The sequence below is a fragment of the Haemaphysalis longicornis genome, unplaced genomic scaffold (genome assembly GCF_048455015.1).
Source record: "Haemaphysalis longicornis isolate Haplotype H1 unplaced genomic scaffold, Haemaphysalis longicornis Haplotype H1 scaffold_6, whole genome shotgun sequence".
Taxonomy (NCBI): Eukaryota; Metazoa; Arthropoda; class Arachnida; order Ixodida; family Ixodidae; genus Haemaphysalis; species Haemaphysalis longicornis.
The window spans coordinates 12519602-12537410 of record NW_027526407.1 but is presented as its reverse complement, the minus strand read 5'-3'; the positions used below and the strand labels follow the sequence as shown (position 1 = coordinate 12537410).

Sequence of the window (17809 nt, the reverse complement as noted above, 5' to 3'; positions counted from 1 at the left end):
TCACACATTGTCTCCCTCTAAAGCAGTCAAGTAGTTTCACAAGTCGATGGTATATATATATGTGATCGTAGGCAGACCACGTTACCTAGTAATCACTTTTTATGGATTTAAAGCACTCGCGCAGAATTTCGCACGGTGCAGGGAGCTGGTGCTGTCGATAAAACTACTCCTGGATCGGTTTCAAGTAAAATAAAGTGGCTGTGTTAGAACCTTTGTAGCATGTTAATGCGCATTTACTTTGGGCTGGTTCTGTGCCAGTGCATGTCCTTCCTTCCTAACCGCAGGACCACAAATCCAATATACAATGTACGCTCAACAGAAATAACTCCAACTAAGTGTTAAGTGTCTAATCGTCTAAATCGCCAATATCATAAGTACTCCGCAGTGAAACGATATGCGCTCACCACTTACCCACTTTTTTTTCCTCTCAATCTGAGAGACACAACTACGCTTAAAAAAAAACTTGCATACCAATCATACGCACGGCTTTAACTTTGGTACGCTTCATCAGTTTTGCCGTACGAACTAGAATTTTCCAATCCCAAGACCTTGCTGCTTATTTTATTATGCCGAACTGCGCACGTGAAAGAAGCACCCCCGAACTAAAACGCTCAATCTATTTTCCAAGTGTCCAATCGCGCCATTTCGTCCCGCGTCTCTGCATGCGACCTGTTACTCCTATCAACCTCTCGCCAAACACCTTCGAATACAACTCCCGCCTAGATACTCCCCGAGTATCAACCATACCAATACAACCGCACACATGGCCATTCACCATTAAATATTTTCTTAGTACAATATCCTCGTTCAATCATCTTCCGGACAGTATGGCTAAGTCTGCAACCCACATGGCCTTTTGCACGTTTTGTTTAGAAGCCTCCCACTAATACCTCGGTAGGGGTAAATTATTAGTGAAACTTTCGTACGGTGTGTTACGTGGGTACGGTGCTTGTACAGATGCTTCAAATACTTTCGACAGCTTCATCGCTTTGCATGCTTTCTTCCTGAGCGGTGTTTCTTTCGTGTTTGTGAATGAACTGCTCATAGTATGTTCGGACCTACCTTATGGAATACATCGGGCCGTCCTGTTTTCGGGAAGAGAAATAAAATAAAATTGGTTTCAATTTATTTTCTGTGTATAACAGCCATAAAAACGCTACGGCCATAAAATTCAGCCGGCGCGGAAGTGCAATTCTGTGGCGAACGTTTGTTTTTGTTGCTGTTCCTCTAGGAGGTAGAAACGATACACGACGACCAGATGGAATTCCGCTTCATCACAATCGTGGTCTACTGTCCACTGCTGCTGGGGCAGTTCTTCCTCAGTTGCTTCGCGGACAGCGGGCAGCCAATAAGCGGCAAGAAAGCGATGGTAAGTCAACCAGGCCATGCTGTAGTGCTAATCTGCCTAGATTTCTCCCGTCAGAAAACGTGATGTTTGCATTCCCCATGCTGTTATGGACCAATGCAGGTCTATAAAGTGGCAGCAGTAGTTGATCTGTCGCTTGTACGACGTAACGTATAGTATTATATTGTTACAGTTCACATTGATGAAATAATTATAGCTGAGAAGGAATTCAAAAATCGCTTTTCTATATGGTGCTGTCAAATGAGCATGAACCACTTTTTTGCCGACCCTCTCATAGCACACTTCTTAATAATTCTGAGGCCGCATCCATGAGTTTCTAAACCATATTGCCCTTATGGCATTAGACTCCGAAAACAGTATTTTTCGAGGTATTCTAAAAAATTACGCATGTGCATGAATTTTCTGCTTTTTTGGATACCCATGTCACGACCATTCTTTTGTTTTGTTTGTCCCTAACAGAAAATTTGTCCTGAAGCTCGCGCTTCGTTCCTGTCGAAACTCCTCTTCTGGTGGTTCAACGGGTAAGGCTACGAATTTAACGATCTCCCAATGCAAACAAACGAAATAGAAGCAACTATAATACTAAAGCAAATGCATGTAACGTGTTCTAGAGCGGAAGGCTGTTGTCTTGCAACGGCACCGAAGGGTCCTGGTGGCTTTCCAGACTAATGACTACGGCCCTCGAGTTTGCCACTCTCGAACGTTTTATATAGCGTATTGCCAGGAATCGCAGGCCTAAACGGCGGAAACGCTTAATAAAGGTGGCTTCTCTTGGCCTAAACGAATTCGTTCTGGAACAAATATGCATGCTGATCTGATAAAATGTCATTGCAGTGAAGCTTTTATGGCATGCCTCCAATATCGACTACAGAATGGACGATACGATTGTACCCGCTCTAGTCGGGTGAACGGGAAAATGCTGGAATAATTGTAGTGGTGAATGTGACGAACCGTATCTGCGGCAATATGAGGAGCCCGGCCAACAAAATATTCGTTTCGATGTTAATAGTTCGTGCTCTATGAACTCATCTGAGAAGGAAAACTTGTAGGTTGTATCAAAACATTTTAGCGCGAAAGCACCTCTATCATACCTCCCCGAATATTGCGGACGTAAGATAAAACCCTAGTAATGGTGTCACCATTGCTACGGACCAGCCGAGCTGCTGACGGTGTGCCCAATGTACCGCGTCGATATCTAACGTCATTATACGGTCCCAGCAGCTTCGCGTACATTGTTGGCGTTGCTTGACAAGTGTCGCAAAGCTTACTAGGGCTGCCAAATTTTAATCCCAAACCCGAGGCTAGCGATGTGAATTAAACAAAGATTTAGTCGTAGCAAAAGAGACCCAAAAGGCGGGGGAAAATGATAACGATCATTTTACGCACACATCTTGCGCCAGAAAGACATTGACGTCCTGTAACTCGAATCAAGCTCATTACTAGTGTCTCAAAGCAGCAGAGGTGCATTGGACAACGCTTTATAAAATTAAAACCAGTTTCACGCCTGTGAAAGCTGGCAAAACGGTTGAACTGACTTCAGCGCTGGCAGCCACCTTCGGCAGCGGTGGGAGTCCCTCACAACGCCCCTCGCCGCAGCATGTGCGTACTTCAAGCGCACCTACGGTGGCCTGGTAGTTCATCGGTGCAAATATAAGGAATGAACTGGCGCCGCGTGCCCCGACGCACTAGTCAAGGTCGCGAACTGGACGGCCGTTGACGCCGTGGCGCCCTGTGTTCGCCCAGCGGGGTACCTTCACCTGGCATGGCGGGCATCAACGGACATTGTGAGCCCCTTAACTGCTCAGCGGTTAAATATGCCCATCTACCGATAAGTTAATGAATCAAGGCGCTGACACTGGGGGGTCGGCCACAATTTACGGATGTTCTGCATTCTGTGTTTGTGCTCTCGAGCCTAGCTCTGATGGAGGAGAAAAGCGAAAGCGCCAATGTGTTCGAGATTTCGGTGAACGTTAGATCCCCAGGTGCCCAAAATTATTCCGGGGCCCTCCACTACGCACGCCTCGTCGTCTGTGTAGCGTCGGCGCATTAAACCTTAACTCTCGAGCCTAGGGAAGGGTTCAGTCATGAACAAATGAAACGCGACCCCGAAAATATGATCCTGAACACGCAAACAGCGCGATTTCTTAACATGCAAGTCTAAAAAGGCGGGAATTAGTTATATGAAAAGTTGGGAAATGCTTTCTAAATATACCAACGGCGCGACATTATTGGGCATCAACGAACAGCATTCTTAAATTTTGTGTGTGCTGGTTCATATTTTCGTCTTCGCATTCATTTGTCCATAACTGTACATATCCGCAGTCCTTGATTAGATAACGCTTTATCAGCAGAAGTGTTTTCTTACCATATCCAGTGGTTGGTACAGCCAAACAATTCGCAATTGTAAAATAAGCATGATAGCTATTTGGAAAAACGTATTTGAGACGCCATAATTCAGCCGCGTTAAATTGTAAAGGAATAGCATATTCAGGTTCGTGAAATGGTTGCCTCATTGTTAAAAATAGCGGCACGCCGTCCAGCAGGTTTGTTGGAAATTTGTCGTACGAAATTAGATTTTATTCGATGCCATGTGCTGCACGCTTCAACGCGATGCTATCGTTTCGCCCTCGCGTACAGCATGGCCATCCTGGGATTCTTGCGGCCGCTGCAAATGTACCACATGTGGTTCCTCGACCAGAACAACCAGACTGCCAAGATCGCAGAGGACTTTTCTTACCACTTCGAGAAAGAGAAGCAAAAGCGAGGGTGAGAGCACATCTTATTTACTGTTTTAACGTAGCCTTTACAAGCAAATACTACCAAGTTTTGTGCTAACTACAACGAACATGGCTATTGAAGAGTAGTATTGAGCGATCAATACTTTTTTACGAAGCCCGCAAAAAACTTCATGGCTCTGTCATGTTGCTTGAAATCGAGAATCTGGTGCTAGACTCCCACTGTGGCTAAGCCGTCGTGCTTCTGAGACCAAGGTCCCGGGTTCGATCTCGGCCGCGTCGGCTCCTTTTTTGACGGATGCGAAAAGCGAAAACGCATGTGTCGAGATTTCGGTGCACTTTCAAGATCCTCAGGTTGTCCAATAATTCCCAAGACCTCCCCTAAGGCGTGCCTTATAGTTTAGGTGCCGCTTCGGCGTGTCAACCCCCCCCATCACTCAAGGCTGTTAATTTGGCAGCAATCCCGGTATATGACGCACCGTGTTCGAAAGTTAGGCGTGTAGAATGTGGGAATCCTAAACTTTTAGGAATGAGTATTTTTAGTCACTATTTTCTGTTTATAACAAAATTGATCCTTCCGCAGAAGAAACTCAAGTATAGAGATGAGTATTTCGGATTGTCGCATTGCACAAAAAAATGGCGGATTGACATGTGAATGATTTGGAGATCGCCGCGCTACACTTAGTTATTCTAATCACAGTACTTCGGACTTGCAGCAAAATGTGCTACTTCAATTGAACGCGAACACGGTTTGTTAAAAATTTGAGTATAGTCCTGGACGCTTTTACTTTCGTTCGCTCAGCGCTTGCATCCTTCTGCGCCCATCTGCAATTCACTGCCCAAATGAGCAGTGATCAAGTAATAGTAATTATTCCCAAGTAGGTGGTTGGTGGTCTACGGGAAAAAGTGTGTAATCACGGTCCGTGGCCGCCTCGTTGACAACAGTGCCGTGCCGAGCAAGAAGCCCGACGCCGAGGGCCGTCGTCCGATTGTGTCCATGGTGGGCATCATGACTCCTCTGTTCCGCACCTTCTGGCTCGAGCTCACTCTGGTGGCCTTCGTCAAGCTCGTCTCCAGCGTGCTCACCTTTGTCAACCCGCTCATCCTCGAGTGAGTATTGGAGCACTGTCCGCAGTAAGGCATGCGATGAACCCAAATCAGATATCCCATGTTACGAACTTGCCTATACCGGCTTATTCAAAAAAAGTACGACAATTTCGCTGAGGAATACATACTGAAGTTAGCTTCCCCGTTCTTCATTCTTTGTTTTTGGACCTTTCAACGTGTGGTACGTATCTGATTTAAAGTGATCTAGATGTTATCACCGCGTGTAAGAGTACGAATTTGAAGCGTGCTAACAACGTAAACGGCGCCCCTTCCTTTACAGCATGCGCCGCATTGTCAAGTTGATTATTGTACAAATAGTTGCACTAAGCTTATGTAACGGCCGTATCAAGATTTAGTGAATTCAATCGTTATTTATGGTTACTGCTACAAGCAATAATTCTGAAACCACAGTTCGCTATTTGTGTCCAGGCTGGATCCCTTTCGAAATTTCAGGTTGATAACACACCTCGAGTAGCCATCTTCTTTTACGTTTGTTTCTCTACCGCATACATAACGTTAGCAGTCTCAATACGAACACACTCCTCCAATTTGTTCAGCATAGTGTAATGTGTGTCCACGTCCGAGCAAGCGTCCGTTTGTAGCCTAGGTTAGGCACATTGCCATCCTTGAGGTTTGGCGCCGACTAAATGAAAGAGGGCCCGTTCCACACGTCTGTAAGCAGTAAACTGTAGGAAAGGATTTTGGTTCTCACGGGAGAGTGGCGAATGCCAACCACCACTCATTGCCCACCGGCGGGCCCGAGATCACTATTTCTCCTTCCAAAAGGAAACAATGTCCTGTCGTTTTATCACCAGTGAGTGAGATGTTAAAGGATTACCGTCTTCCCCCTACGTCTCCTTAGTGTCTTATGACTGCCGAGTTTCTGTGAATGCTACGGCTTTCAAGCCTACTAAGAGATTACCAGGCTGCAAGCGGTACATACAAAACTTTTTTCTGCCCCGCAGCTTGCTGATCGCCTACGTGAGCTCCAACGATCCCATGTGGCGTGGCCTGTTGTTCGCCTTCACGATGTTCTTCTCTGCTATGCTCGAGTCCATCCTCAATGGCCAGTACGACTACCGCATCTACGTCATCTCAATGCGCATGCGCTCGGCAATGATCAACGCAATCTACAAGAAGGTAAGGGCTGGTTATACGGACGCTCACGCGTTTAGGAAGCGTGTACGGGTAAGGCCTTAGGTTGAAGCTTTCATGGTTCGGGATTATTCGAACAGTATACAAAAAGTTGCTTACTTTGTGTGAAGTGCTACAAAAAGAAAGTGTTAAGCTGTATCTAACGGTACATTTTACAATGGAGAATAAGAGTACCTAATGAGACACACAAGTACAGGGCACTAAACATAACGAACCATTATCAGGTGATATGATGCAGCATTATTCATAACACTAATACGAAAACACCCCCGATTCCGCGAATATGACGTCCCTGTAATACTCGCAGACTATCTTGCCCCTTTTAGTAAACATTGGTGCTACTCCACAGGCAACGATGCAACCACCACGGCTGTTTTGTGTTGCACATGCTCGCTTGTATACCTAATGTTAGCGTTTATGTTGTGTGCGTAGTTGGCAGTGTGCTCGTTATTTTCGTGACTCTCACAACGGGCCCATTTTTTATACTGATCAGCTTGCGCAATGTATCAGAAATTGGAACTTGCGATGGTGTTTACCAGATCTGCGCATGCAGAATTGGATATATCCTGATAAAAATGTAATGATGCTTCAGCGCCTGGAGGACTGGTTTTATTCAAGAACAATCGCGCGCGAAACAGTTTCTTATCGAAAAATGCTAGAATAAGATATTTATCGCCCGACTAGTAAAAATTTCAACTGCCTCTGATGCTGAAGTGGTGTATGTGAGAAGCGTCGCCAGGGTGACATTTTGTGCTTAATTTGCAATCCCACACGCAGGCGCTGTCACTGTCTGCCGTCGCCAGGGGGCGTTTTACAACGGGCGAAATCGTGAACCTCATGTCTGTGGACACTCAACGAGTGATGGACTATATCCAGGTTTACAATTTAATCTGGATTACACCCCTACAAATCGGTCTTGCAATCTGGCTGCTCTGGGGACAGCTTGGCATTGCCACCCTTGGCGGTCTTGGAGTCATGATTGTCCTCCTGCCTGTCAACGGTGTGGTGACGGCCTTCATTCGAAAGTATCAGGTAAGCTGAAAACAGCCGCGAAGGCCAATGTTTCATTTCGTACACACGCTTACGGTAGCTATTACGAATAATGGCGTCCGATGGCATAGTTTCATCTTTGCGACAAAATTTAAACACGCACTTGCAGGTATTCGGGGTTATGCGTGGTCGCGAATCTTGAAGCTTGATCAGCTATCACAAATGTTCTACATTAGGCTCCAGCTGTTCACGGTTATGGGTTGAAAGTTTGATTATTAATGGCGTTATTTGGGCTGGTTATTATTTCAACACAATTTAAGTTTTCAAGCTATGCAAAGTGTTAATGGGCTTTCCGAGTCGTAAGTTCGATATAATTTTACAGAAATTCTCTGGGGTTCTTCAGCAGTCTTAAAGTATTGTAGCACTATTTTAAAGGGGCAATCTTAACTGCTGAGCTTTTGTGCTGTACCTTTCGTAATGCCAATTTAAAACTTGGAGAATATAAAGTGGGGAAATGCGGTAGCTTAGCATTTAAACTACGTACGTTACCCACTTCAGGTTCAACTGATGAAGCACAAGGACCGACGTCTGAAGCTAATGAACGAGATCCTAGGCGGCATCAAGGTGTTGAAGCTTTACGCCTGGGAGAAGTCGTTCCAAGAGCGGGTGCAGCAAATCCGAGACGACGAGATGAAATCGCTCAAGGTTCAGGCCTACCTGAGCGCCGCTGTCATCTTTGCGTTCACGTGCGCTCCATTCTTGGTGAGTGGCCACCTCAGTGCACTCCAGTGCCGTTCATCGAAGTAAACTGATTGCGAATGGGATTACCAAGTTTGTCAATGACCTCTAGCAACACACTTTTTTGTGTTTTAGCTTGTAAACTAGTATGTGCGTTGTCTTTTGTAGATGTAGGCATTTTTCACTTATACCGAGCCCTGTGCAGGAAAACGACGCTTCGGCGTCTATACTCGGTTACAAGTCAACAACGGCGCACCTCCTTATGTATTATGTAGTGTATCACTCCGCCAAAGCGCCGGACCCATGACGTCAGTGCGCGCGTTTTGAAAGGGGTTTGCAATGAATGCGTGATATCGTCTGCCTTGTCTCACGCAGGTTGTTTGTCGTCACTGGAGCCGTTTATAAGCATATTAAGTCCAAAAAATCCCGAAAACGGCTCACGCCATGTTCAAAATATTCCCAGTAACGCCCTACTTGCGCCGCGCGGAGAAACATCCGACTATGGTGATAAGGCACAGCGGCAACTTCCGGTGCTGTTAACTTGTCACCGAGTATAGTAGCATCCGAGAGAGGAGGCGCAAAACTAGGCGTTCATATGGACGCCCAGTTTTGCGCCTCCTTTCTCAGATGCCACTGGGAGCGAGTGTCATACCAGATTGAGAAACAATTAGCCCAGGGTCACGGACTTAACGTCGCGAACACAGGTGTTAACAGCGAGGCTGCCTAGCGTACCTTATTCGCAAGGCTAAGAAACTTCATGGAACATGTGAAAGCCAGCAGATCGATTTGCGTGCGCGTCAATTCATTTTTATCGTCTTCCACTGCTTGCGGCATCTTCTGGAACTTTTTGTTAGCTTTTAACTTGGAGAACTGCCACATGGGGGCGGCACGAGCGCTTTTTTTGTTTTTCACGGGGTCTTGCATTTTTGTCCCTAAAAATCAAGCTTCGTGCATTTTTATTCGAAAGAACAATGCAAATATCCCTTGTGTATCGATGTCTTGCCTCAAATACGCCTAATGTTTTCTGTTTGTTCAAAATAGTTGACAAGTAAAAACATTGCCACCAGATTCAAGTTCTGAAAAGCTTTGTCTATGTAAGCGTCTTTGAGAATTCTTTTAACTTGCTGCATGTGTACTTAGCGCTTTCTCCCCTCTTCACTTGTCTATGCACTCTCCACACCGCTGCGACTGTGTCGCCACATTTGGTTTTATACAAGCCTTAACTGCAACAGCTTCGCCTTAAAAAGCACCAAAGCCCTACATGCTTTGCATGCTGCATGTAAATCGTCCTTCGTAGCATGGGGCATCCGAACCACGTGGTATTTCTGCGGAAGGTGCAAACACGAATGATAACACCCAGCGCATAAACTTGCTCATATAATTCAGTGCACAATACTGCCCACGCTGGGGCCTGGGAATTTTTTCAACGGTCTTGTTCGGTGAACATTTGGGGCTTATGCAACGTCGGTAAAACAAATCTCTTACGCGCACCATGGCAGATTAAACAGCGCAGGCTTATCCGCGACCTTGTGGACTTCGTTTGCATTCTACATTCTACAAAAAATTGGGCTTTGACATTTTACTTTTTTTCAAACGTATTCGATATAGAAGCAGTTATAACTTTGAAGCCTTTTGTCTAGCAATAGTCACATTAAATGAATTTAAATTTTTTCTTCATGTGTTCCATTGACACATCTCTATTTTAGGTCACAGCGATGAAATGATAGTTATTGAGAGTAATTATTTTGCACCATTCTGGAACTGAACACTGGAGCTTCAACTGATGTACCTTCACTTATAATAAATATATCTTCGAACACTGTTTATTGTGATGTGTTCTGCATGATTTATACATGTGTCGTATGGGCGTACCTATAAAAATAATCGAAGTGAGGTCAGGTCCTTCGGAGAAATTATAACGCTGTGATAAACCGCCACTAGACAATCGGATCAGCTTCAGGGAATCATGCTTTCATTGGAACCTCTATTTTCTATGTGATGCGTGTGGTGAATGCATTGCAAGCTTTATATATTTCGTTCTGTTCATCATGTAGATTGCACTGGCCAGCTTTGGAGTGTTCATCGCCATCGATCCGTCGAACGTCCTTGATGCCAATAAGGCCTTCGTGTCACTCTCCCTGTTCAACATACTTCGCGTGCCTATGGCTTTCCTGCCAATGTTGATCACGTTCACCGCTATGGTAAGCAGCATTGTTCCCATTGCTTAATCTAAGCTCACGTATTTATTTTTAATAGAATCGTTAGGAACAACCTACCACGTGTTATGTTAGTCAGTAACTCTTCCAGTATGCACGTCCCCTGATGTGATTTACGCCATAAGAAAAGCGAACACGGAACAGGAAATATGCTCAAGGAATTGTTAATTGGCTGGATGGTTAATAGGCAGTATGTTTCGTCATGCCAAGAGCAACTGATGACAAAAAAGTTGCGAGAGAATAAAAAAGGATGGCGAATGGGGAATTAAGCAAGCAAACCTAACCAAAATTACTTGCACAATTTCTAAACCAAGTAGTTAGGAATACTGAAAGAGGGGAGTCAGGGAAGTGTCTCCAACAAATTACGAGACACTTTAGGTGTGCAGATGTTTTGTTGTTCAGTGGTTCGAGAGAAGACTGGCAATAGTTGCTTTGGGGATGGCAAGGGAAGCTGAGTTGTAAGGTTAAAGATAATAAATAGGCGTGCAGCAACCGCGTCTTCAGCCTAGGCAATGAAGTACTGTAGAGGTGGCTGAATATGACTTCTTCTTTAGCAGTTTACTGATAATAAAAAATCGCACGCAGAATTATATGGCGGAGAAAATTCAGCCAGAAGTTCGGCACGAACTAACAGAAGCGTAAGTCTGTCGCATACGAGAATCATGCAGCCAACATGACTTCCCGGTGAGGACTTTGGGTTCAGAAAGTTGGGGACTTCAAAATATTGAAAGAAAACTTAGGTCGGCCCAAGGAGCCATGGGATAAGAGTGAAGATAAAAGATAAATAGGAAACGAGCATCATGAATTTTCAAGAAAACTCAGGTGGACGATTTCATATCTCAAATAAAAAGAAAGTGCAATCTGGCTGTACATGTAATCCAGAGAATTCACAACCAGTGGGCTACCAGGGTAATGTGGTGACTACAAAGAGACGGGACTACAAGTAGGGTAAGATGGATAATTTAATACAGGTATGAGATACAAAAACTTGGTGGCACGGAATGTATTCAGCGAGCGGTTGACCAGAGCCGTTGGATTCAAGAGGCCTTAATCCTGCAGGGTATACGAACTGGTGCTAAGTTATTTGTAACTCCAAACAATATTCACTTCCTAATTGGCTGCACTGTAAAAAGGAAGCTTGTTCGAAATGTAGTGTCGTTTCGATGTTTCTAAATGACAATTCTGCACCAAAGACCACTTTGCGACTCCAGTCTGTTGAGGAGTATACGGAAAATAAAACCCTTTAGCGCACGGCCTTGTTTGTGCTAACTGGGAGGGGGAAAGAAAAGTGAACAGCGCTGGTGAACTAGAAGACAAGCCACAGGAAGAAACTTCGTTCTTTTGGAAAGGTACTGTGGGAATTGTTAGTTTCTTGTAAGGGCCCCTGAAGCCAGCGAATGAACAGCGAAGTTTCGACAGCCCTATGTTCTTACAAGTTTTATAGCTAGACGAAATACATTGTGAAATCTGCCTACCAGATCAACGGCTGCCGCTGCAGAACTCTTGGAGTGAGATTGTGTGTACTAGCTTAAAGCACCTTTGCAGCCTTCGCTATATCCGTTACGGTTGTGACATTATTAAACATGTGGGCTGGAAAGCTGTGATTGCTATCATAAAATCTTTGGCGATAATTGTCTTCGGCAGGCTTTCTTAAAAACAACAAAAGAATTGGTGTTTTTTCAAGGTTGTAGATTTTCAACAGAAAGCCATGAGATCGTGGGTAATGACATTGGTAATGCATTTTCATTTTCCTCCAGTTCTTTGTATCACTTGGACGTATCAACAAGTACCTTCGGTCGGATGAATTGGACCCGAACGCAGTGGAGCACAATCCAAACGAAGGTTTGTACACTTACTTGCGGGCTGCGAGTGCTAACTGCTTTTGTAAGCGTCTTTGAATGCTCGTTCATTTAAAATTACATTAAAGGTTTAAAAAAAAACAGATACGGCGAATATATGCTGAAGGCAAGACCCTTTAACAGCTTTTACAGACACGAAAGCACTTTTTCCGCTTCAAATTGGGCATAATTACTTCGAGAAACATAATTCGGTTTTAATCGCTACTTCATCGTATATATTGGCCGGCCCTCAGGCACCGAGGGATCTTAAGCATCATGGCTATCAAAGTATAATCAAGGTTTCTGGGGCTTACGCCACGTAAACGGTTTACATTACAGCTGCGGGAGATCCACTGATCATCAAAGACGCCAGCTTCGCCTGGTCAAAGGATTCCCAGGCCACGCTCAAAGACCTCAACATAAGCATTCCTCGAGGTGGGCTCGCTGCTGTCGTCGGTGCTGTCGGCTCCGGAAAATCTTCCATGCTGTCCGCTTTGCTTGGCGACATGGTGAAGCTGAAAGGTTCCGTTACCATCAATGTGAGTGGGCTTTATCGCAGTTTAAATGCCGTAGCGCCATTTCCGGAAACTTTTGAAGATAACTGTTAACGGAATGCCAGAGCTCGAAATTATTACATTGGGGTGTGGAGATACTTGAATTTACGTCGTGGTCGCTTTTGCAGGCTAGTCATTGCGGCAAATTTTGGTGCGAAATCACGGGCAAAGCATTAAATACCCACAACGTAATACAGCTGAAAGCTGTAACACCACATAACTGAGGGTGCGGAACATTGGTTGGGCATGCAAAACTGGGAGCCTGGTGACTATTCAGACGACAGATTTGGCAATATTTAGGTGGCTGTCGCCAGTCTTTTACAATGCTTTAGCTTGTGTGTGTTACTCCTAATTACTTTTACTCCCGTGTACCATCGTTCTGAACTTTTACAGAGCAGGTGAAAACAATCTAGAACGCAAGCAATTTCAGTTTACGGAGTTGTGAGCTAAGTAATAAGTTAAGACATTGCGACACTGTGAAGCCGTTGTGGTAGCACAAGAAGTTCTGTTAAATTTTTTTTAAAACTTGCCACGCTTGGAATAACTTCGCAGTGGATATGTAAGTATTACAATGATAGATCCCTTCATACTGTATTGATAACGATGCTCTTATTTGTTTGGTCTATAAGGCATATTTTGTTTTGCTGGAACCCGCAGTACTTCATTTGGCAGCACGAAAAAACGGTACATTTGAGTGCTCCAAATTCATCATTTAAACATTCATGTGGCATAATTTACAATTTGAGTCGCTATTCACGTGGCTGGTAAACTGGCTGCTTTGGAAGAGGTTAAGTGCTGCCACTCCATTCAGCTGTTCATCAAGTGGCCATTCATGGTGGGTTAGTGTTCACGCTCGTGGGAGTTTTTTGTATTGCATGCGAAATAAAAACTATATTGCTTGCAGGGTTCAGTCGCCTACTGTCCTCAACAAGCTTGGATTCAAAATGCCAGCGTCAAGAGCAACATCATATTTGGTCAGCCGTTCGATCGAGAGCGTTACGAGCAGGTCATCGAAGCGTGTGCCCTGAAGCCGGACTTGGACGTCCTTCCAGGCGGTGACGACACGGAAGTGGGCGAGAAGGTGCGTACGCATTTTTTATATTAGACACTGCTAGGCTGCAGTATTTTTAGTATGAACAGCCGTGCTCCAGCCTTCCGTTGCAGGGTTACAAAAATGCGAGGCTTGTTCATTTTTGTTCATGGAACACATGCACTTGATCGACAAGCTTTTGCACATACCATTTCGACTGTCCATGAAACACTCGGTCGTAGATTTTGAGACGTTCACCGTTGAAATTTGTGACTGCTGCGTCTCTCCATATGAACGCCTGAAATATGATCCTTTCAGGACATCAACTTACCGCAAGTCTGAGGCCGGCAGGGGCGGAATTTCTAGTTCAGTCGATTTCGAAAATGTTCATTGTGCAAGCATTTCAAGACGACATTGTTCCGGATTCGAGGCAATCGACTACCACAGCTGCCCAAAACCAATGCCCCACCTTGCTTGCCTTGTATTTTAAAAGGGTCGTGAAATGGGCAAGACTCAGAATTCCGTCCTCTCACCCAAGGAATGCCCAACCACTAAGAGGGCACACATCCGTCGCTAGGCAAGGCCCAGTCGTGTGGGGCATGCGCAGAGTGGTTCGACGACTAGCTGAAATAATACCGAGCTAGCGAGATATAAGGCATGCCTTGCTGGCAGGAAAGTACCCGGCACTGCGCTGCGTCTTCTCACCCGTATAGTCCCTGCTATGCCACTTCCGCGATGCCCCCAGGACGGTCTTTCATGTTAGAGGGCTGCGACCACCCCCCACTACATTCACGCATACCCTCGCATCCTTACGAGCTTTGGGAGAGGGCTGACCAGCTCCGCCTTCAGATCAGCAGCACCTGCTGGAGTTGAAGGCTTTTGAGGCTGGAAGAGTCCAGGGGGTCGTGAACTGAGGACTCCTCCGTATTGCTTCTCTTAAACAAGTATGCGTCCTCTTTCTCGCTTTCTAGGTTGTCCTTGTTCACAGCTGTATGTGCAGTGTTAGCGGCATGGATAGAGCAGGATCATCAGTTGGTTGCGTGGAGTGATTGAGTGCGAAATGCGGGTGTTATATAAAAATATACCATTGTTTGAAGTTAAATACGAAAATTTATAAGCTTCACGTCATTTAAAGCATAGCCCAGTTTCTCGTTTGTTTCCCTTTCTGTTGACCGTTTACCTTATTCGCAGTTAGCGCCGTTTAACAATCGCGGACTTCTGGCCTAGTTGGTACTGTGACTGACGAGTAAAGCGCAAAAAATTACACGAAAGACGAAGGGAGACAACAGTAAGAGGCGATTGTCTGTTGTCTCCCTTCGTCCTTCGGGTAATTTTTTGTGCTTTACTTGACAGTTACCAATATTGGCAGCTTTGACCTAACTGTGTTCTAATAAAGCCGCATAACTTAACCGAGCGCAAATTGCGTGCTCTGCAAATGTCCTTGCTAATTTGCATAGGAATAACTACGTTCAACTTGTGAACATTGCTGAGCGAAGAATGAGCAAGAATGACAAAGTGCAGCACCCTTTAATTTCTTGCATACAACGTGAAACCCAGCAATTCTTAATTGCAATAGCTTCTAATGGGGCATGCCTGATTGCACAGAACGAAAGAAACAGAGCGCACGTGGACAGCCGTACTTCTGCGTGGAGAGGGTGGTGTTGCCAAGGGGTCGGCAGCGAATGCGAGTGTCTTGTCGCTTTTTCCTGCAATTACCCATTCGATAGTCTTCCAACATGCTCCCGGCTTAAACAGTGCAGGCTCGCGGAACTATTTTCACTGTTACCTAGCAGCCCGTCTGCCGGCGCACGCCACACCGCTAATGAGCGGCCGAACTAGGCCTCCCTTCTGTTCCTTTGAAAAGCACGTGACACGAGAGGCTGTTATGCCTTTCTATTTTGAGGATTATATTTATTTTCTATTTTATTTATTGTTTCTATTTTCTTTCATACGTAGAAAGGACCAGAGATAGGTGAGCTTCCCTACAGCACTTGCATGTTCAAAGCTTGTGCCAGTTTTTGTGGAGTTATACAGCTTTTTTTACTTTTTAAACCTAGATACGGTAATTTCAGTTTGGGATCGTCTCAAAGCGATGTGTACAGTTAAAACACTACCCGCCTGGGGTTATCTTTGTCTCAGGTTTTCTTCGCCGTAATTGCCATTGACAACAATGAACCGTGGAACCGGTCATGGTAGATACGCGGGGAGCTTGACTTCCTATACTTCGTTCCATATGGGCTGTTGTGGCTGAAATATTTTATTGAGCTATGCTTAGGAGAAAACGGCTGAAAAGATAACCATCCCAAAAAATTAACTCGGAAAAAAACTTCAATTCTCACGCATTAGCCTCGTTCGTAGAAATGCACCTGTAATTGCATCAATTTGGTGATTTGGTTGTGACTGCTAATACGTTTGTACTGCTCGGAAGGCATGTGTGAGGAGTGGGCGCATGTCTTGGTGGTCGGCCACGTACACTTTGTGGTTTTAAAAGAGTAACGAAGACGGCAAGTGCGGGACCTAGAAGGCCATATAAATCTGTCACGAATCCGAGGACGATGCAGTTGTCTTGAAGGAAAAACAAGTTTGTTGGAGCGAACTTGTGCTCCCCTAACAACTCAAAAGTACACAGGTGGCGAAGCAGCAGCAGCCAACAAAGTGACGTGCGCAGGCGAGCGTTTGGGAGGCAAATACCGCGGCGTCTTCTCTGCGGGAATTTATCTTTGGGTGTGAGTGTTTCTCGAACCGTCCAGTTACATCCAGAACACTGTAGATCAAATGTTATTCTAGGTTGTTGACGTTAGTTCTAAACCCTCTCCCTATCAAAAGAGGAAACACATGCGGCATAGAAATAAAGAATGGAACACCCGCTTCACTTGGCACACAGATAACACAGACCGGCCCAGCCGGGCGGTAAAAACGAAACATAAACAAACCCAATGTGTGGTTCGCGGCAATACAAAATGCTCCCTAGAAACGCATCAAGTGGACGAACTATTTACCCTAGTCTGCACGATTAAGCAGACATGTGACCAATATTCTTGAAGTTGGCATGAATTATTTGGGCTTAAATGTAATTCGGATGCACAGGGGATGGCGGTGCTGTGGCACGAAAAACTGTCGTAGTCAATGATATTAAGTAAACATTTTAGGGGCGAAGCTCCTAAAGCCATGGGTCTGTCCATCCCTTGTGTCTCGTGGTACGTGACCGCCGCATGCTTTCGGAGATGTCGCAAAGTGGGCCGCGATGCACGCGCAAGAACTGGCTGCAACCGGCAGCGCAAACTCGGCACCGGGAGCGCGAGCTTGGCTGTGTTCGCCAACGGAGGCGCGAGCGCACGTGCACTGCGAGGGGGAGATCACGCAAGAGATCACGCCACGAACGCAGGCAGTCGTTCTCGGAGATCGAACGAGACGCAAGGACCTTTGCTCGTTTCCTCTCGTCTTGTTCGGGCACAAGTTCGCCCTAAATAAAAGTTCTTTCTTTACCGTTGTGTCCCATCCTACGTGGCCAATTGTGGTGTAGGTGCGGGGTAGTCCTCTATGGCGCGGGGTCTTTCACCAGGTCTGGGCCTGGGAGCATTGACTCCGAAAATAAAAGTTGATTTGTACAATGTACGCACAGTCTTACGTCTTTCTTAATGATGTAATGGGCGAACTTTCACGGGAGAGTTACGGTTACCGATGATCTCCCCCTCTCGAGCTTCGCCCCACTTATCATCATTCATTCCGTGGATATGGCGTGATTTTTTTTCTGCCTAGGGCATCAACCTGAGCGGCGGTCAGAAGCAGCGCATCAGCCTAGCGAGGGCCGTCTACAGCGGCTCGGACATCTACTTCTTCGATGACCCGCTCAGCGCTGTCGACTCGCACGTCGGCAAGCACATCTTCGACAAGGTCATCGGCCCCAAGGGACTGCTCCGCAAGAAGGTACGAACCAAGCACGTGCGGCTGTTCTAATGCATCGATAATGCATTGACTGTGATAGCGTCGGCAACAAAACGATTGGGAATGAGTGTTGAGTGTTAGGCAGTTACGAGACCTAATGGTAGAACTACTCTCACCGCCAGATGTGTTAGTGGC

The 17809-nt window shown here is 45.6% G+C and overlaps 1 protein-coding gene across 1 annotated transcript in view; it reads left to right on the top strand.

The window, feature by feature from the left end:
* LOC144142250 (multidrug resistance-associated protein 1-like) overlaps positions 1–17809 on the top strand; it is a 57308-nt gene that overhangs the window by 15091 nt on the left and 24408 nt on the right. The window contains exons 5-16 of the mRNA XM_077673612.1: positions 1232–1369; positions 1826–1887; positions 4004–4132; positions 5047–5211; positions 6174–6348; positions 7141–7395; positions 7912–8115; positions 10146–10292; positions 12065–12149; positions 12485–12684; positions 13604–13780; positions 17489–17656. Of these exons, the coding sequence (XP_077529738.1) occupies positions 1232–1369; positions 1826–1887; positions 4004–4132; positions 5047–5211; positions 6174–6348; positions 7141–7395; positions 7912–8115; positions 10146–10292; positions 12065–12149; positions 12485–12684; positions 13604–13780; positions 17489–17656 (1905 nt within the window). The remainder of the gene's footprint in view (positions 1–1231; positions 1370–1825; positions 1888–4003; positions 4133–5046; positions 5212–6173; positions 6349–7140; positions 7396–7911; positions 8116–10145; positions 10293–12064; positions 12150–12484; positions 12685–13603; positions 13781–17488; positions 17657–17809) is intronic.